This window comes from Stenella coeruleoalba, assembly GCF_951394435.1.
Source record: "Stenella coeruleoalba genome assembly, chromosome: 4".
In the NCBI taxonomy this organism is placed as follows: Eukaryota; Metazoa; Chordata; class Mammalia; order Artiodactyla; family Delphinidae; genus Stenella; species Stenella coeruleoalba.
In genome coordinates this window covers 121,280,518-121,301,889 of record NC_137149.1, presented here as the reverse complement: position 1 = coordinate 121,301,889, position 21,372 = coordinate 121,280,518, and the positions used below count along the sequence as shown (strand labels likewise).

Genomic DNA, 21,372 nt, shown 5'->3' with positions numbered 1-21,372 from the left:
CACATATACTTTGACTGTCCTTCCCAAAAGATTTGCCTTAGAAAAGAAAGAAAGAAATCCTAAGGGGATTTGGTGACATCTCTTAAGATTGGCGGACTTGCTTTTGTTTTTTGCTTTTTTGAAGTGCAAAGTCTCACGTGAGGATCTGGGTAACCCTCTAGCTCATAAGCTGTCTGTTCAGCCCCCTGTGTGGAGCTCAGTGCCGGCACCTGTGTTTCAGTGTTCAGGACCCTGTTGCACCTGCTTTACTCAGAAGCCGTGGTTGTGAAACACTCTAGGTTGGCTTTCCTGGTTTGCCTTGCAGCAGAAGTTCCATGAGGTCAGGAGGGGCGATCCAAGACAGTCGTTCTCAACCTTGGTTGCATCTTGGATCACTGGGGACTTTAAGAAATATGGGTGTCTGGGTCCCATCCCCGGATACTTGGATGTAATTGGTTTGGCCTGTGGTCGGGGCATCTGGAGTTTTCAAAGCTCCTCAGGAGATTTGAATGTGCTGCAGAGATTGAGAACAGTTGTGCTAAAGGGTTTTCCACGTTTGGTTGATAATGAGGTGAATCAAGGTCAATCTCTCCTGCATCCTCCCCTACTGAAAGTAGCTAGTTAGGGTGACAAAGGCCATTGGAATCAGCAGGTGGGGCCCCTTATAAATTAGGCCTAGGGTGTCAACCGTGCTTGACTCGAAGGGACTGCTTGGCTGTATGTTGTGTCATCCTTGAATTCCTGCAGTATTTACTCTTCTTTCACTTCAGGGAGAGAAAGCATTACTAGTAGTTAAGAACCTATATCCAGAAGTAAACACCACCCATAAAGATCAGACAGAACCCAAGTATGTGCTGACTGTGTGTTTACATACAGTCTGCTCTCATGCATCTTTCTTAATGCAAATGGCACACATTGCTATGGTAGTCATAGCAATGTTGGCTTGGCAGGGGAAGGAAACTGAACTTGAAGCCAACTATTTTTCTTATATTAGCACATCATGTTCTTATGTTCTGAAGACACTGTCCATTTTACACATGGGGAAACTTAAGCAACAGGCCTTGTCATACAGGACCTGCAGTATATGGCCTTTCATCTACAATTCACTTTTAATAAATTGATGTAGCCACACTGCGGAGTCCTGAAAGTGGTTGAGATTCTATTTAGTCACTGTTACCAAAAGTCTTCCCTGCCCTGGCTAGATGAGGACCCAGCCAAAACTAAGTTGTCTTTTCAGAGAGAGAGAGAGAGAGAGAGAGAGAGAGAGAGAGAGTGTGTGTGTGTGTGACTTCACAAATTCTCCTGCTCACTTGAGTGTTTTGGTTTTAAAGGCTTCCGGAGGAGGAGATGACAACCAGAGGAGTATAAATAAAATGAAGATACATTGTTAAAAGGGCTTTATTGCTTTATCCTGTTACATACTTAAAAGCTACATTTGCCTAGATATTTCAAAACTGAGTAATGAATTTTCTGATTGACCCAAAGCTAGATTAGTAGCCCTGTGGAAGGATCAAGGCAATGCCTCTTTTACTTAAACACTCATTACTCACATGCCCTTGGGATACTGTGCCTGGTGTGGTCTGAGGAGGGACAGTAGTTTTAATATCCTTCTCAGAAGTAATTTTAATAGTGTATTTGCTACATGAAATGAATGTACTCCAGAGGTGAACATGATCCTAGGGAAGATGGTCAAGGTGTCCATTATGCATATTAAGTGAGAGCACATATTGTACATTGAGTTTGTTATTGCCCAAGTGGTGCATGGGCCACTGAGTCTGATTCTCAAACTGTAGGTTCAACTATAAATTGAAGGTTGATAAATATCCTTTGAATCATTCATTCACTGATTTGTGGAGGAGGGGGAACCATAAGCATATGTAGAGTCCAAATTACACCACAATATGAAAAATAATGATAGAACACAAATATTTGCACCATAGAAATGTTTCCCTAGTATAGCCGATTGCCCACTTGTTTCAAATATAATAAAATTACATTTTATTAAATATACTACAAGTACTGCAAAAGAAGAAAATTTGAGCACTTCTTTTGTCATAGTGGCATTCTGTCTGACAATAGATCTTTGTCTAAGTCTTGAATTTCCCACAAAATGAGTGGAATACCCTGTTTCTAGGCGGTTTTTAAGAAAAGAACCATCAATGTTTACTATCAACTATTCAAGAATTTAAATAGTTTCAACTTTTAGTTCAAATTGTGTACTCGAATGTTCAGATTTATCATGCAGAAGAACTAACCAGCTACCTGTGAAGTTATTCTTTGCATCAGTAAAAATAGGTTTGTGGTATTTCCCATGTTGTCAAAATTGACTGTTTCATCTTAGTTCATCATGTTTAATAAAGATTCTGATAGTATTTTTTACACCATTATGTTCAGCTGATCTCTCATTTGCCTCTTCCATTCCATGAAATTTGTAGTTTAGGAGAAACTGTTTTTCCCAAAACGTTGTTTTCCTAAAATGTTTTCAGTGGAGAATAGAAAGTGATGACTCAAGATAGCTAGGCATGAACACTCACTCAGAGCCTCAGTCCCTTTGAACTCAGATGACAAAAGAAATTTGCATGGCCCAGATTTTTTTCTTCTGCCCTTGAGAGTCTCTGGAGACCAAAAACTGTTCAGGTGTAGGCAGGCTGGTACTCCTGCGCTACACTAAACCAGCAGGCATTTTGAGCCCTATTGTTTTAGCTCCCCTTGCTGCATTAATTTCAATGAGTTAGTGCTGTGCGTCCCTGTAATCCTGTTTAGTCTTTACAACTGGGTGGGGACCTTCTCTCAAAGGAGGACTGTGAGTCGTAACAGTCAGTACTGGGAAAATCAGGTTGAGATGTCTGAAGCCATGAGCCAGCCAACCGTGTCACATCTCTGATAGACAGCTGAAGATGTCTGGATGGTACCTTCCTAAGTTCTCAGTCAGAACTCTTGGTCTCAGTTTTTTTTTTTTTCCGTGAGTGTTCTCTTCTTCAGAACATTTAAGCTATAATTATTTTGATGTCCCAAAGAGAGATGCCCAAGGACGGTAGAAACAATGCGTGACCAAGTTGGGGTCCCTAGGTTCTGTGGATTTGAGAAAAATTCACCTCTGTTCTCAGCCTTAGTGACCTTTTCTGTTGAAAGAGAGGTTGGCAGATCACCTAAGTTAGATCCTTTCTGGTCTAAAAGTATATACCCTTCCCGTGCCTAAGTGGTTATTCATTGAGTGTCTGATGGCCTGGGCTGCCTTTCCCTACCCAGAACCTATCTTCCGGAAAATCGACAAAGCTGCAAATGTCCTACACAGCAGGGAGTGGGTATATGGCTCTGATGAAGTGTTTGACAGGAGCCAAAAAATTAAGAGCTACCCGTGTCTGCCTCTTTCATTCCAAAGTAATATGTCAGTTTACTCCTCAGTCACCAATAAATAAACTGATTGGATTTTTTGGCATGTGAGAGAATTTTGATTATTTTGACAGGTGACACTTCCATTCTTCCATTAAGTTAACTTGAAAACTTCCATTAAGTTAACTTGAAAATTAGCTTGAATTAACTTGAATTTAAGAAAAATAAAGTTCTAAGAAAATCAAGCATTTGAAGTTTTTGAGATTCTCCTACTAAGCCTAGTTTATTGAATCTCTTTGGTTATTCAATCTCTTTGAAGGTGTTAAACCAAAATATGGTGACAGTTATATTTAAGTAAAAATGAGTTTACATTTAAGTAAAAATTAAGTTAACGTTTAAGTAAAAATGCATAAGAACTCAGACTATAGGTTTTATCCCCTTGAATGATAGATTTTTAGAGTAATAATAGAAACTGAGCTCTTGGCACTTGTTACAGTGAGGAAGGCAACATAAACCCGTGAGATGTAAGGTATTTGCACATAGTAGTCAAAAGCAGTACACATTTATATAAGGCAAGCATGATGATTGGACATAGCAGTTTAACACTGAATCATCAGTCTGCAAAACCTTCTCTACCTGGCAGACTCCTAGATCCTCCTAGATCCACGACCCTCTTCAAACATCATCTTTCTATGAAATCTCTTCCCAGACCTCAGGGGCATTGGTCTCAAACTGTTGTCGATTGAGAGCATAGTTGTTGTTGTTTCAGGTGCTGGGGGTACAGTTCTAGAATGCTCACATTCTAGAGGGAGAGAGAAAGAGTGAATGCACACACACACACACACACACACACACACACACACACACACACACACACACACACAATGGTTCCAGCTGCAGGGCTGTAAATGAAGTGGTAATGAGGTGGGGCAGGAGGAGCACACTGGCCAGGACAATGGAAAAGGATTGCCAGAGGAACAGATGTTGGAACCAAGGCCTGAGGTCAAGCTTAGAACTCTGCCATTTGCTTACTCACAGCATTTTTCCTTTCCTCTATTGTAACACTTACCTTTATAATTACAGGTATATTGGGTCTGTTTTTTGCACTAGACTAAGCATGCCGTGAGGTTAGGGATCTTGGACACAATAAGTTCATTAAATAAATAGCCCAGGAAATGACTTTACCTCTAAGTCTCTTGATTGTCAAGGGAAGTTTTGTATGAATTAAGTTTGAATAAGGTTGTTTCTATGTATTTGTGAAAATATGTATTTTGAAAAATTGGATTATAGTCCAGATAAATCAGAGATGCTCTGCTGACTCATCGCTGTGGAGAGAATGACTCTTCCTCAGTACTTGCTTCTATAAATCTGATTGTTTTCTTCTTCTCATTTCCTCAAAACAGGGGAACTCAGGTCTGCTATAATGCAGCTGCATAATAAGCTCTTTCCAGAGGTAATGGGAAGAGAAATTTTCATTTGCAGAATAAAGAATTCTAAAGGGTTGGGGGAAGAAGGGAAATACTTGGGAGAGCATTTATGAGATGAGGGTCAGACAGAATGATACACTGGTAGTTATAAGAAAAGATCACTATTTCATGAGGTTTTAAACTATGGAAATGGACATTTTATGGCCCTGTCATATGAAATAAGGGAAACTAGATATTCCCTTGACTAGTGATTGTCAAACTGCTTTCTTCATTGTAGAGAGGGCCAGGGGAGTTTCTCTGGGTCTATACTGCCTGGCTAGGTCTCTTCTCATCCCTACTCGCCCATGCTCCTACCACTTCTGTTTTTGTCTCTTCTGTTGATAAAGTAAACCATTACCCTAAGGATTAGGGATCCTATTCTTCTCAACATTGCTACCATTTTTTAGATGTTTTATATGCAATCATTATGTGAGATACTTTGTGTTTTATCTCACCCTTGTTATCCCTTTTGGAATATGGCTGCATTGTCTTCCCCATTTTGCAGCTGGGGAGACTGAGACTCAGAGGATAGAGACATTGTCCCCTTGTACCAGTCAGAAGAAGTGGGGCTGGAACCTGAGGCCTTTCTCCTTGGCCTTTCAACTTCTGTATTCTTAACTGCTATGTTCTACCACCTGTGAGATGGGGTCCATTCTGACCCCTGAAGTGTGCATAGGTCATGTATCAGCAGTCTAGAGCTGCATCACCGCTGCAGCCAAACCTGTTAGTTATTTATATTTGGAAAATGAAGATGGTGGTAGTTCCTCAGTCACTGCAGATGTAAAGACAGTTTTAGGATGTTTTGTGTATGGTTCCTGAAATGAACCATACATTATCCTATACACTGGCATAGTAGGGTCTGTGCATTCAAATTCTGCAGAGTTGTCTTGCTTGACTTTGGTTTCCTTATCTGCAAAATGAGGAAGGTTAGGTAATTGCTAAGGCTGCTTCCCCTTTAAAGTTCAGTGATCTTGGGAAATGCTTCTGGAAGTGGGAAAGAGAAATGATCTGTCTGGCTCCGTGTCTCTAAAAGTTGGCCAGGTTTTGTGATTGAATGTGGTTACCTGGGTTTAGATGGAGTTCTTAAACCCTCAATAACCTATAGGAGGCTCTTCCCCATAGAATCTTCTCAGGAAAGGGAAAATTATTTACAGGCCCATTGAGGGCTGAGACCATGGTCATTTTGTTAATTCATTTATCCTAACAATAAATACTTCTGGCACTTGATGTTTGATGATTAATTTTACTTTTGTGCTATATATAAGGTATTCTGATAGGTGGGAATAGGTGGATATTGGTTTTTAAAAAATCTTTCTTAGTTAAGACAGCCAGCTGGACAGTTGGCTAGATTTGCAGAGGTCAAATAAGGTCATGCAAAAGGCAAATATTCCTTGCCCCTTCATATTTCAGTTTTGAAATAAGTTTTTATTCAAGAAAAAAGAGATGCAATATATTTGTATGTTAACAATTTATCAATTTCACTAGTGTCTGAGATGCCTGACGTGATTTTTCTCTTTGGACATCTTTCATAATCAAATTTTTGTACCTTTATTTTGAATGTATGTTTAAATCCCAGGACTATTCTAAGCCCCCTAATATTTTCAGCGTCTGCTTTGAGTTTGTTCTCTGACCTAGCTAAGACTTAGTTTCGTTCATCTTTTAGCATTCTTATTTTAAGCATTGTCTTTAGAAAATTTATTTCACATATAGTTTAAATACAATCTGCATTGTACAATACTTTTTTTTTTTGGCCGCATTGGGTCTTCGTTGCTGTGCGCAGGGTTTCTCTAGTCGTGGAGAGTGGGGGCTACTCTTCGTTGCGGTGCACAGGCTTCTCATTGTGGCTTTTCTTGTTGCAGAGCACAGGCTCTAGGCACACGGGCTTCAGTAGATGTGGCATGTGGGCTCAGTAGTTGTGGCGTGTGGGCTCAGTAGTTGTGGCTCATGGGCTCAGTAGTTGTGGCTCACGGGCTCCAGAGCACAGGCTCAGTAGTTGCGGCGCACGGGCTTAGTTGCTCCACGGCACGTGGGATCTTCCTGGACCAGGGCTTGAACCAGTGTCCCCTGCATTGGCAGGCGGATCCTTAACCACTGTGCCACCAGGGAAGTCCCTCTACAATACTTTTTAAATTCTATGAGTTGGAAATATAATTTAAGGCTAGAATTTAGATACTGTTTCATTCATTGACATGCTATAATTTTTGCTCTAATCCAGGCTATTTTACCCTGTTTGCCATAGCTCTTACAGCCTGAAGCAGTAGACTAGCCATATTGTAATTTGTCAGAAGCTACTACCTTCAAGACAAGGAATGGGAAAATACTGATTTGTGAGATCAACTTTCGTACTTTTGATTACACTATAACATTTACTAACGTTTCAACATAACTAAAATAATCTACAATTATGACCTACTATGTTACGATTTGTTTATATGTTGGTTAAATTATAATCACTTGCAACCAAAATGTATCACAATAGAAGTTTTTAAATTGTCATTGATTTATTTCTTCCTTCACTGTGTATGTTTTACAAACCTCAGATTACTTTGTTAATTTTTATGTAATAACAGTGTCATTATTTCTGAAAGGCAGTGATTGATGCTCTCTTCCCCAATATCCTTGTCCATTATCTTGGTCTTTTAACAGTATTCTACCTCATCTCTTAAGGAAGCAGGAAAAGAAAAAGGAGTTATGGAAACTTACTACTGGTTATACTCTTCATCAAGCCTCTGCAAAAGAACGAACTTGAGAAATAGCCTGACCTAAACTCATCTCTTCTTAGTTTAGTGATCAAGGCCAATAGCTGGAAGGTTCTACATGAACCTTGTAACACTTAGCAGGGTCCTGGTGAGCAGTGTCTCTTCGATAAATGGGAGTGGTCCTCAGCATCTGAAACCAAAATGTGCATCCTTGTAACTTCCCCCCGTAATTCTAGAGCCACCGTTTGGAGCTACGTAAGACTCCAGGTGGAGCAACATGGCAGCCCTTCAGACATTTTATGACAGTGGTCATGCTTTACGGTTTCCCCCTTCTGCCCATCCCCTAAACATCACTACTCTTTTCTGACAAACATCTGGTTTCTGAATCCTTCATCACTTGCACTGAATCTTTTTGAGCTATTCTCACTATCGTCACTTGCTTAAAACTGGAGCCAAGTCTTCCTCTTAGACTCAAAGTGAGATTTAAAGGGTTGGGGGGGTGGCGGTGAGGGAGGAAGGTCTTAAGCAAAGATCTCCAGAAGCTGGGGAAACTCTGTTGAGGGAGGTTTTTACCTCTACTCAGATGATGAGCCAACTGAAGGACTGACCCTATATCCATTATGCCCCAGTTTACTTACAAATAAGTGTAAGATGGGCACATTTTGGTTTGAAGATCTCTTTCTCAGTATCCTTAAAATTGCAGTGTTTCTCAAACTTTTGCAAGGTTTGGGATAATTAAAATTGAAAAACAATGTAAAAATCTAACAACCAAGTTGCAGAAGCCCAGCATTGCCTTAATTACTTTAAATACATTGTCACTTAAATATTTATAAAGGTAGATGTACTTATGCATATAGCTCTTACACACCAATACAACCCAAACGAGACAACCTAAAAACCAACAAAACTGTATAACCAATAAAAATGCAGAGTAGCAACATAAAGCTCCAGATGCTATTTGCTCAAACTAAACTGTTCCCAGTGTGACCATGGTGCTGAACGCTGAGTTTGGTGTGCTGTATTTCACAATGCCGTGTGACGAGTCAGTTTTGCACTGCTAACAAGCCTTCATTCCCGCAGAGTAAAATTATGTCCTCTGGCCTTAACTCTCTGTGCATGTCTTGTACATATAGTAAGTCCACTTCTTCCTCATTAACTCCCAGCAAAGTTACACCACTTGACGCCAAAGGAGTTGAGGCTGTGGGCACGGAGTGGCCTGGCTGCACTTGATTTAGAAATAGACATTCAGATGTTCCAGAATAAGATAATATAAACATTTTGAGTCTTATCATCAAATTAACTACAGAATTGGGAGTTCCTTGGTGGCCTAGTGGTTAGGATACTGGGCTTTCACTGCCATGGCCCTCAGTTCTATCTCTGGCTGGGAACAGATCCCGCAAGCCACGCGGCGCAGCCAAAAAAAAAAAGGACAGAATTAAAATTGCCGAGGTGAATGCTTGTAGATTGTGGGATGCAGTTGGCTCAGGTTTGAGCAGCAAGAAGACAAATAACGGATCTGATCTGTAGGTTCCATCCTACCAGGAGATTAGATAGAATTTTTTTTTTCAGTGGGTAAGCTTTAAGGCTTTTTGGTTAGTGAGTAGCATTTTTGTTTTTACTTTTACATAATTTCTTTGGTCTTAAGTTAACTCCTCCCAAATTTCAATGCTGAAGCATGGATTTGTGGACATACTTCTTCCTACATATCCAGATGTTCAGTGTAATGTCTCCACACCTTTCTCCGTGGAAGGTATCACAGTCATTTTCAGCCTGTTGCCTTCAGATGTGTTGAAGGGGCACTGGTCTTAGGGGTGAAAGATCTCATCTTGTGTCCTCAGCCCCTCCCTGTAGGAAAGGTTGTTACATTCATTTTGTGAATGTGCCAGCAGTGGTCCAGAGATAAACCAAATGAGTACAGAAGGGAACAGCATCCAGGTGAGAGCAGTGTACTTTATGTTACCATGCTGGTTCCCATAAGGTTAAATTCTGCACACTGTACAGTGTGCAGAATTTAACCCAATAAGCTGTTTGCCACAACAGAATAGTAATCAGTCTGTCTTTTCTTTACCCTGCATTCTTCTGAACCAGCTGGGTGTGGGAATGTGTCCTTGATGTGCTTTAGATGGAGGTATTCACATTATTGTCTCCCCGATAGGACAGTCTCACAGATGCTGTACTTCATTAAGGACATCAAACCACCTTGTAGATGCAACATACCCAAATTTATTTTCCTTGGTTACATTCCTTTGGAGGTAATTTCTTTCTCAATTTTGGAAGTTGGGCAAGAATTTAGGTTTTTAAGATGTTTGCAGATATTAGACCTTAAGTGTCAGCCATACTTTCTTTTCTTTCCTCTGTTACCATATTTAAATCTGTGTGTGTGTGTGTGTGTGTGTGTGTGTGTGTGTGTGTGTGTGTGTGTGTGTGTAGGGAGGCTTTTCCTTAAGTTTGATGAGTCCTTACACTTTATTATTATTTTTTTATTGGAGTATAGTTGCTTTACAATATTGTTAGTTTATATTATACAGCAAAGTGAATCAGCTATATGTATACATATATCCCTTCTGTTTTGGATTTCCTTCTCATTTAGGTCACCACAGAGCATTGAGTAGAGTTCCCTGTGCTGTACGGTAGGTTCTCATTAGTTATCTATTTTATACATAGTGTCAATATCATATATATGTCAATCCCAGTCTCCCAATTCATCCCACCCCCCCTTTCCCCCTAGGTATCCCATATGTTTGTTCTCTATGTCTGTGTCTCTATTTCTGCTTTGGAAAAAGACAGTCTATACCAATTTTTTCAGATTCCACATATATGTGTTAATATACGATATTTGTTTTTCTGACTTACTTCACTCTGTATGACAGTCTCTAGGTCCATCCATGTCTCTACAAATAGTCCTTGCACTTTAGACTTGTAAACAAGTTTTCTTTTTCACCATAAAGTTCAGTGCTTGCTTCTGCTCCAAGAGTTAGGTATAGTCTCAATGTCCAAATCTTGTATAACTGATTTTCTGCCGCAAATGTCAAAAATAGTTTGTAATTACAAGCTAATTAGTGGTTTTAGGCAGTTAATGTAAGTATTTTAACAGAGGTGGATAAGAGACTTTCATAGTAACTGATAGAAAAGTAGGCTAAAACATTCTGTTGTGGAACTTCCAACTGTGTAAATATGCATTTAGCTATTTGTAATTTCTAACAGTAAATTGACATTTTAAATGTTAAGAGACTATTTTGATTTAGCTATTAAAATATATTTTGTATATAATACACACACAAACCCATACACACCCACACACATGTTCCATTGGTTGAAAGACACAGTGCATTTATTGGACTAAAATGTTCCATGGACTCTTGGTGCTTTGATGGTGTGAAGTGAAAAAAAGAACTTGGTAGGTACTAGGCAGCCCTCACAGCCTGCTTGTTTTCCTCTGTGCCTTAGTTTGCCCTTTGATGGGGTAGAATGACCTAAGAGTGTCTCAGACCACACATGATGTCCTCAGGAGCCTGACCTGAGCCTCTCACAGTCATTGGGTGTCAACACCTACACTGTGCAAATGTTTTACCTAGAAGTAACGCAAATCCAAACCGTGAGACGTACAAGTTTGTTTTGGAAATATGCATTTTTGTCATGACTTGGACAAACATCTTTTGAGTGCCTGCTGTTGGTGCTGGGCTAGGTGTGGGTAACATGAAGAAGGGGACAGTCAGTCAGTCAGTGTTTTCAAGGAGCTTTCAGTCCAGGCAGTAGTTTGTAACCAGAGATTGTGTTCAGAGTCACCTGTGAAGTTAGGAAGCCTTACTCACAGGTTCTGGTGCTACCTTCCAGTGATTCTGGTTCAGTTGAACTGTGGTGAGGCCTGGGCAACTGTGCTTCTACAACAAAATCACCTGACAAAAAAAAATTCTTCTCTAAGAACCACCGGAAGAGACAGATAAAGAATAAAGGATTATGAGAAGTTGACATATTGTAGCCTCAGGATACAACAAGTGAACACAAGAGTGACATAATTTTTAAAATTATGAAACATATCTATAGAAAATTCATAAAACATACACGTACAGCCCAGTGAGTTATTATGACGTGAACATCTTTGTGACTACTATCAAGAAACAGAGTATTGGGAATTCCCTGGCTGTCTAGTGGTTAGGACTTTGCGCTTTCACTGCCAGGGCCCGGGCTCAATCCCTGGTCAGGGAACTAAGATCCCACGAGCCACATGGCATGCTCCCCACCCAAAAAAAAAGAAAGACAGGGAGTATTGCCAGCATCCGAGAAGCTCTCCCTGTGTCCCTTCCTAGTTACAACCCTTCCCAAGTTACGGTAGCCTGACTCTTGCTTTTCTTTATATTTTTACCACTGATGAAGGCATCCCTAATCAGTATAGTTTTACTTTTGTCAGTTTTGAACTTAAAGAAATTAAATCCTACTGCATTCTATTTTTTTGTTTCTTTTGGTCACTGTTATTTGTAAAATTCATCCAAGTTGTTGTGTATAGCTGGCTTGTTCATTTCCATTACTGCATAGTAGTAGTACATTATATGAATATACCACAATCTGTGTGTCCTCTTGCTGATGGATATGTGGATTGGTTATCATCTTTGGCTACTGAGCCCATTCTATGAGTGTGTGTGTGTGTGTGTGTGTGTGTGTGTGTGTGTGTGTGTGTAGTACATGGAAGTTCCAGCAATATATCAAAGTTCCTGTTGCTTTACCTCCTTAGCTGGGGTGATTAATCTTGACTGGTCAGTTAAAAAAAAAAAAAAAAAAAAAAAAGAGGTAAGGAGAGAGGAGGAGGAAGGCTATTTCAAGCATGTAAGAAGGAATGAGAATAAGAGGGTATGACGAGTTTGGAAGGAAAGGGCAAGTACGCTGGTGCGACACTAAGGAGCCTGTGGGAAAGTGGTGAGAGGTGAGATGGAAGTATGTGAATACGCTGGGGAGTTTGGTCTTTATTCTAAAGGCAGCGACACCGGCAAAAGATAACAGATTTACATTTTTTTTAACATCTTTATTGGAGTATAATTGCTTTACAATGGTGTGTTAGTTTCTGCTTTATAACAAAGTGAATCAGTTATACATATACATATGTTCCCATATCTCTTCCCGCTTGCGTCTCCCTCCCTCACACCCTCCCTATCCCACCCCTCTAGGTGATCACAAAGCACCAAGCTGATCTCCCTGTGCTATGCGGCTGCTTCCCACTAGCTATCTGTTTTACATTTGGTAGTGTATATATGTCCATGCCACTCTCTCACTTTGTCCCAGCTTACCCTTCCCCCGCCCCATATCCTCAAGTCCATTCTCTAGTAGGTCTGTGTCTTTATTCCCGTCTTACCCCTAGGTTCTTCATGACCTTTTTTTTTTTCTTAGATTCCATATATATGTGTTAGCATACGGTATTTGTTTTTCTTTTTCTGACTTACTTCACTCTGTATGACAGACTCTAGGTCCATCCACCTCACTACAAATATCTCAATTTCGTCTCTTTTTATGGCTGAGTAATATTCCATTGTATATATGTGCCACATCTTCTTTATCCATTCATCTGTTGATGGACACTTAGGTTGCTTCCATGTCCTGGCTATTGTAAATAGAGCTGCAATGAACATTTTGGTACATGATTCTTTTTGAATTATGGTTTTCTCAGGGTATATGCCCAGTAGTGGGATTGCTGGGTCGTATGGTAGTTCTGTTTTTAGTTTTTTAAGGAACCTCCATACTGTTCTTCATAGTGGCTGTATCAACTTACATTCCCACCAACAGTACAAGAGTGTTCCCTTTTCTCCACACCCTCTCCAGCATTTATTGTTTGTAGATTTTTTGATGATGGCCATTGTTTGTAGATTTTTTGATGATGGCCATTGATGTCTCATTGTAGTGCTGATTTGCATTTCTCTAATGATTAATGATGTTGAGCATCCTTTCATGTGTTTGTTGGCAATCTGTATATCTTCTTTGGAGAAATGTCTATTTAGGTCTTCTGCCCATTTTTGTATTGCATTGTTTGTTTTTTTATTATTGAGCTACATGAGCTGCTTGTAAATCTTGGAGATTAATCCTTTGTCATTTGCAAATATTTTCTCCCATTCTGAGGGTTGTCTTTTGGTCTTGTTTATGGTTTCCTTTGCTGTGTAAAAGCTTTTAAGTTTCATTAGGTCCCATTTGTTTATTTTTGTTTTTATTTCCATTTGTCTAGGAGGTGGGTCAAAAAGGATCTTGCTGTGATTTATGTCATAGAGTGTTCTGCCTATGTTTTCCTCTAAGAGTTTGATAGTGTCTGGCCTTACATTTAGGTCTTTAATCCATTTTGAGTTTATTTTTGTGTATGGTGTTAGGGAGTGTTGTAGTTTCATACTTTTACATGTACCTGTCCAGTTTTCCCAGAACCACTTATTGAAGAGGTTGTCTTTTCTCCACTGTATATTCTTGCCTCCTTTATCAAAGATAAGGTGACCATATGTGTGTGGGTTTATCTCTGGGCTTTCTGTCCTGTTCCATTGACCTATATTTCCGTTTTTGTGCCAGTACCATACTGTCTTGACAGCTCTGTGGAGGATGAGGGGGCCTCATGAACTACTCTAATCTGGGGAGAAAAGAGAGGGAGCAGGGTTGAAGGGTTGGGTTCCAGAGATGCTTAGACCAAGTCAACAGTTTTGCTAAATCTGTTGAATATGGGGAAAAAGAAGAGAGAAAGGAGTTTTGGTTTTTGCCTGGGTGACTGTGTAGGTGGTGATTTCGTTAAGTTGGGGAATTCCAGAAGAGGAGTGTTTGAGGTTGGGTGGCAGTCATGGGGAGTGAAGTTAGTTTTAGACTTGTGGTACACGAGACAGCTGTAGATGATCTCGTAGAGATGCTCTTGAAGTGGTTTGAACTCAAGAAAGGACTGGGCTGGAGATGTCTCAGAGTCCGGGTGGTGATTGAAGCCGTGGGATGTGGCTGTGCACAGAGAGTCTAAGGAGGATGAGGTGGATGCAGGGGAGAAGGGGATCCTGAAAAGCAGACCAAGAAGGGGCTACCAAAGAAGTAAGAGGTAAGCCAAAAGAAATTAGGTCCTGGAAGCTGAGGAGGAAAAGGCCCTGCAGGACGAGAATCGTGACTGGTGTCCAGTGCCCTCAGAAGACTCCAAGGGAAATTACAAGAAGTGCTTGGCATTTGGCAGTTAGGAGAGAAGTGGTTGAGATCAGGGTGTTTCAGCCTGGGGAGCAAAGGTGATGCTGCAGTGGCTTAAGAGCCGATTGTGGGCGAGGAAGTGGGAGAAACCAGATGAGGAGCTGGGCAGTGAATGGAAGCCAAAGCACATTAGGTGGAGGGGGGCGAGGAACGAAGAGGGGTAAGATCTGTGTGTGCCACAGTGGGAGATACTCTATAAAGTCCTGTGTAGTTAAATGGAGGAGAGAAGGAGAATGTGCCTGAAACCTCGGCATGAGGAGCAGGAAGGACCCAAATGTTGCGAGAGACTTAACGTTGAATAGGAGGAGGGTACCCTTGTCACTGAAAAGGGAGAAGAGGCGGGGAAATTGGCACAGACTGAAATACATCTGTAGGGATGACGGTTTTCAGAGGACAAGGAATTGGGGAGTTCCTAGCTTTTAGTAGCCTCTTGCCTCTTAAATAGGAGGCCGTTCATTTGGTTGAGTAAGGATGAAAGTTAATGGTTAACAAGTACCCAGGTTGTATTACACAACTGTTGACAATTGGTTTGTCAACCTGCTAAATATGAAGTAATGCAGAGTGTCTCTGAACAGATGTCAGTGGTAGGAAGCCATAGGCATGCCGCTGGAGAGAGTCAAAGGAGGTGGAAAGACTTTCTATTCCGCACTGTGCTTGAAAACAGTAAAGGTGTATAACCACTTCCTGCTTCTGTCCATCCTCTTTCTATACAGAAAACAGATCCTCTTTTTAAAAAAAAAAAAGTTCATTGAAGTATAGTTGACTAACAATATTAGTTTCAGGCATATAACATAGTGATTTGATATTTTTATAGATTGCACACCATACAAAGTTATTATAAAATATTGGCTATATTCCCTTTGTTGTACCTTACATTCCTGTGAATTATTTATTTTCTAACTAGTAGTTTGTAACTCTTAATCCTCTTCACCTATTTTGCCCCTCTCCCGACTCCCCTCCCCTCTGGTAACCACTAGTTTGTTCTCTGTAACACAAATCCTCTTCTATGTAGTATTCATGAGATCATTATTTACAAAATGATTTCCCACCAATGTCTTATGGTCAAAGAACTGCTTTTAGAGACACAGAGAGGGAGAATATGAATATGTCTGAGTGTGTGTGTATGTGTCTCAGTTCTCTTCAGCTAAAGACCACCCAGAACATACCTGGAGGTGAACAAGTTGAGTTTGCTGCTCATTGCAGTAAGGAAGAATGGACATTATAGGATACCTCAGGGCAGCTCACTAAGAGCTGCGAGAGCTGTCGTAGAAATTGGGCTTTGGTTCCAGGAAAGCAGGGACTCATTCTGTATTGGGTGCTGTCAGAGGAAGGACAATTCTGTGATTGAATATCTCATTAAATCCTATTTACAGTGAGAGCAGACAAGATTTAGGAAAAAGCTATAGTTGGTAACGAAGTGGCAATCACTCATTGAGTGACCTTATTTTTGTGTCACTGTATCATAGTCCCAGAATGGCTTCATTTGATATAGATATTCTGTGAGATGATATCCCACAGAAGACCACAGGTCAGATCAGGTTATAGTAACATTGAGGTCTAGCTGTGAATGTTAGATCAATTCCAGACCTCAGGGACTGCTTTATTTTTCATATATCCATGTATGAGATATATATATATAGAGAGAGAGAGAGAGAGAGAGCGAGAGAGAGAGAGAGAGAGAGAGAGAGACATAACACATTTATATCTTTAAGTCTAATTTTAAAGTGAGGTATTTATCCTTCCCTTGTTTTGGTGAGTGCAATTTTAATATGTATTGATAAGAGTTTTAAAAATTCTCTCCCAGTGTGGTATTTTATCCGTGAATCAAGGTTCATTACTTTAGGATATACTTTTTCAGCTATATCAGTAACATAGAATGCACTATCATTTGGAAAACTTGTTCTCTCTCTGGGGAATGAGTGGAAAACAGAAGGTTCTTACATGGATCCAGGTGGGAAGTGGGTGGTGATGAGGGGAGAGGGGAGGGACATTTTAAGAAATATTTAGAAGGTAGAGTGGACAGAACTTGATGTCAGAATGCAGTGTGTAGGGAAGTCAGAAGGGTGAGGGATGATGCCTAGGTTTCTAGCTGAGGAGTTTGAGTAGGAAGTGATGTTCCTCAACAGGATGGATGGAATGGAGAAGTGACAGGTTGGCGGGGGGGTAACAAATCTTAAACAAGAATCCCTACAGTAGCATGACTCTGGTTGGGGGAAGACTGATTGCTTCTAATCAGTCTTGTAGGTGCCTAGTGTCTAACAAAGAATAAGAATTTATTGTTTAACAGCAAGAGCTATAACTGCCTAAGGAACCAAAATCTTAAATGCTTTTGTCTGCATATTCTCTCCCTGTAGGCAAATCTATATATTAAAAATGAGGCCATTAAACTGCATGTGTGAAAAAATAATGAATGCTTTTTGAGTTAGAAGACACCTTGGAGAAAATTTTAGAGTGTAATCCTTTTATCTTGCATGCCAGAAAGTTGAGACTAAAAAGAAGTGGGTGACTTCTGAGTTTCTTGAGAGAAAAAGTGTGATTTTTCAACATAAAGTTTTGGAACTTAAAATTAATGAACATTGAATCAGTTAACCAATTGACAAATACTATAGTTTTTATGTTTTACTTAGTAAAAATTAAGCAGAAGGCTACATGAATAATGAATACATGATTTTAACTACTAAATATCCTTCCTCATTTAAGTAGACGATGAAAAGCTTGTCTATTTAAACTATTTTAAATTCATATTCTTCCATTAAGGAAAAAATGCTTTCGGTATGTTTCTTTGAGCTGTCAAAACTCTTCCTTCATTTTTGCTATGCTTCGTTAATTGAGTAAATAATCATATAACTGAATATGTGAATTTAGTCAGCTATGTGAATTTTGTAGTAACTTTTCTTTGATTAGGGCTGAAATCTATAATCGGAAAGAAGAGGAAGACAGTTTTATTTCTTTATAAGAATGTATTATTTTGTGATATAGTTATTTCTTCCAGAATGAGACATTAAAAATTAAATTAGTTAATGGACTTCTGGAAGTAGAGAGTGCCTTAGAATTCACCTGATTCAACAACTTCCCTTTACAGATACTGATGTTGGGAAGGAAAGTGCAGGGACTTCCCTGGTGGTCCAGTGGTGAGGACACTGCACTTTCACTGTCGAGGGCGCGGGTTCTATCCCTGGTTGGGAAACTAAGATCCCTTACGCTGCGCTATCCAGGGTGACATTTGACCAGAATAAAACCCAGATCTCTAGTTTCTTCATCCAGTGCATTTCACTCTAATGTATGCTGTTCTCTCAAAACCAACTTAGATGCTGTTGAAAAGAAAGGGGTGTGGGTAGAATGCCAAACCTGTTGAGGATTCACTTAATGGGTTTCTAGCATTTTTGCTTCATACAAAACGCTCCTGTGGTGGGGATAACCACGTTGATAAAACTGATTTTTGCTTTTTAGGTGAGAGTTACGTGTGTGCGTCGAATGAACCGTTTCGTAAAGTTGATTACACCAAAAACATTAATCCAAACTGGTCTGTGAACATCAAGGGTGGGACCACCCGAGCCGTGGCTGCCCCCTCCTCAGTGAAGAGTGAAGTGAAAGAAAGTAAAGATTTCATCAAACCCAAATTAGTGACTGTGATTCGAAGTGGAGTGAAGCCTAGAAAAGCAGTGCGGATCCTTCTGAATAAGAAGACTGCTCATTCCTTCGAACAGGTCTTAACAGATATCACCGAAGCCATTAAACTGGACTCAGGAGTGGTGAAGAGGCTCTGCACGCTGGACGGGAAGCAGGTAGGATGTTTCCAGCCCCACACTCTCTGTCTTACTTTTAAACTCTCCCCGTACCACGGTGGTTACATAGTTAATATGAATTTCATAGTTCCCTAGAAGTTATTCTAGCAGTCCTACTTGTGAGAGGCCTGTGTGTGTTGGCCTTTATCATGAAAAATGTAAGTGGCTTACCTGCCTCTTTACCCAAATATCTCAAAAGTAAATGTAGAGAAATCTATCATATACTTCTTATGGCTATTGGAAGGGAAATGTAAACTTCTTTTTTTTTTAATTGAAGTATAGTTGCTTTACAATGTTGTGTTAATTACTGCTGTGCAACAGAGTGATTCAGTTATACATATATATACTTTTTAAAATATTCTTTTCCATTATGGTTTATCATAGGATATTGAATATAGTTCTCTGTGCTATATAGTAGGACCTTGTTGTTTATCCATTCTATGTATAAAAGCTTACATCTGCTAACCCCATACTCACACTCCATCCCTCCCCCAGCCTTCTCCCCCTTGGCAGCCACAGTCTGTTCTCTATGTCCATGATTCTGTTTCTGTTTCAGAGATAGGCTCATTGTGTCATATTTTAGATTTCACATATAAGTGATATCATGATATTTGTCTTTCTCTCTCTGACTTCACTTAGTATGATAATCTCTAGTTGCATCCATGTTGGTGCAAATGGCATTATTTCATTCTTTTTTATGGCTGAGTAGTATTCCACTGTATATATATACCACATCTTCTTTATCCATTCATCTGTCAGTGGACATTTAGGTTGTTTCCATGACTTGGCTATTATGAATAGTGCTGCTATGAACATAGAGGTGCATGTATCTTTTTGAATTACAGTTTTGTCCAGGTATATGCCCGGGAGTGGGATTGCTGGATCATACGGTAATTCTGCTTTTAGTTTTCTGAGGAAGCTCCATATTGTTTTCCACAGTGGTTGCACCAGAAGGGAAATGTAAACTTCTGAGGAAAGAGTGTATGTTGAAGAGGCTTCCTACATTAAGTGGGATATTCTCTAGTTAAGAATAAGAACATCTGTTGACCAGTAGAGTCTATGGGTTTCGGTAAATCACAGAAGTAAAAATAAAAGATATTTAATGCTTTCAGAAAAGCCTTTCCTCCCTACTTATGTATAATATAGAAAATGCATTTCAAAGAATGTTCTTTTATAGGAATGTCCATTTGAGTTTCATAGGAAACAATAGAGGTAATTAAGCAGCATTTCTGAAAAATGTACACAAATTACACAGGAAGATGCAAGCCAAATTATGGTAACAATATACCAGGGAATCTAATAGGCTAAAAAAAATTGAGCAAATTGCAGGAATGCATGAATAGAAGTTATACAAGTATTGAGTTTCATAACAATCAGATTGTCATTCCTAAAAAGAAACATGAGGCTTCTAAAATGTATTTTTTCCTAATTTCAATAAAGTTAAGTTGTTTAGATTTACATTGTATTAAACTATAGTTTCCAGCATTCAATTTGTTTCTTCATTCCATTTTGTTTCTTCCCTCTAACATAATTTATTTTGAAGTGTTTGGCTTGTGTAGTGCTGAGAATGAATAATAGAAAACACTGGAATGGTGTCTTCTGGAAAAACACAATTAATTTCTAATTTTCTAAGACCAGATCTAGTTACTGGGTTGTTTTCATAAACATAAACAACATTTTAAAAAATACGTTCTGAAAATTCCAGTAGATTATAGTGAGTTTACAATGGCTTTTCTAATTAATTAAGAGTTAGAAGGCATAACGTTTCATAGCAGCCTGCCCCAAGAGAGGTTCACAGTGTGAATGGAAATAGACACTTTACAAACTGAGTTAATAGCACATCACAACACAAAACATCTTAAGATTCACCCTGCAAATAAGTGAAAAAAAAATTAGACCACAAGACATAAAGGAGATTTGGTAAATCAAATAGCTGATTTTTGGTGGACACAGTGAAGACAGGAAATGGGGAAGACAAATATTTAAGATACCTAATGAAAGGAAAAATGAAAATCAAAGCTGAAGCAAATTAGAATACATAAATGGCATATAAATCGGAAATTCAATAAAGATTTAAAAACTGAAACAGATTTGGAAATCTACAAATAAATGTTGTTCAGGGAAAATGTAAGTAAAATAAAGAAGTTGAACAGCTAATTGAAATAGAAATCACTGAAATTTTAATAGGTATTCAAAAAAATTGTCTTTTAAAAGGCTCCAGACTAGAAATATTCGTATGTAAACTTGTTAACTGAAGCACAAGCAATCGAAATCACCAACATATTAAAGAATAATGCTGTTATGAGTAGACTTATGACAGAAATTAAAGGATGGCTTACTATTAAGAAACCCGTTTATACATGAGATCTAGAGGAAAAAGCATGAGAGTATACACAGTCCCCCCAAAATGTCACAAAGGCGTTTGACAAAATACAAAATCTATATTCAGTTAAAGATTTAGTAATAAAAATGGGAGGTGAATTCTCTAATACAATAAAAAAAGAAAAATTCCTATCTGAAACAAAAAGTCCATGTATTGGTAAACAAATGAGTTACAGGAAGCATTTCTATGACAGTCAGGTACAAGATAAGGATGCGTGATAGCACCTAGTACTCAACATTCTTCTATACATTCTTCCTGATTTTTATTTATAGTTTAATTGCAATTTCCATAAGAATGTAAATGAGATTGTTTTGGAGTGAGGGGAGCGATACCTGACAAAGTGATTTTAAAAGTTAATCTGGAAAAATAAGCAGGAAAATTTCGGAAATAATGATTAATGGGCTCTCATGCTACCAAATATTAAATCAGCATCCTCATAACCATACCAAAAAGAAATTCCAGGTGTTTTAAAAATATAGGTGTCAAAATGAGACACAAGAATGAAAGGAAAATATGTCAATAGTTATGTTGAAATGGGAAAGGATTTT

The 21,372-nt window shown here is 39.1% G+C and overlaps 1 protein-coding gene across 10 annotated transcripts in view; it reads left to right on the top strand.

Moving 5' to 3' along the window:
* Positions 1-21,372, top strand: part of DCLK2 (doublecortin like kinase 2) — a 275,022-nt gene that overhangs the window by 119,003 nt on the left and 134,647 nt on the right. For all 10 annotated transcript variants that reach the window (XR_013828169.1, XM_079920286.1, XM_079920293.1 and 7 more), the window contains exon 2: positions 18,107-18,441. Coding sequence is in view for 9 of the 10 variants with exons in the window: in XM_079920286.1 (XP_079776412.1) it covers positions 18,107-18,441 (335 nt within the window). In the remaining variant the exon portion in view is untranslated. The remainder of the gene's footprint in view (positions 1-18,106; positions 18,442-21,372) is intronic.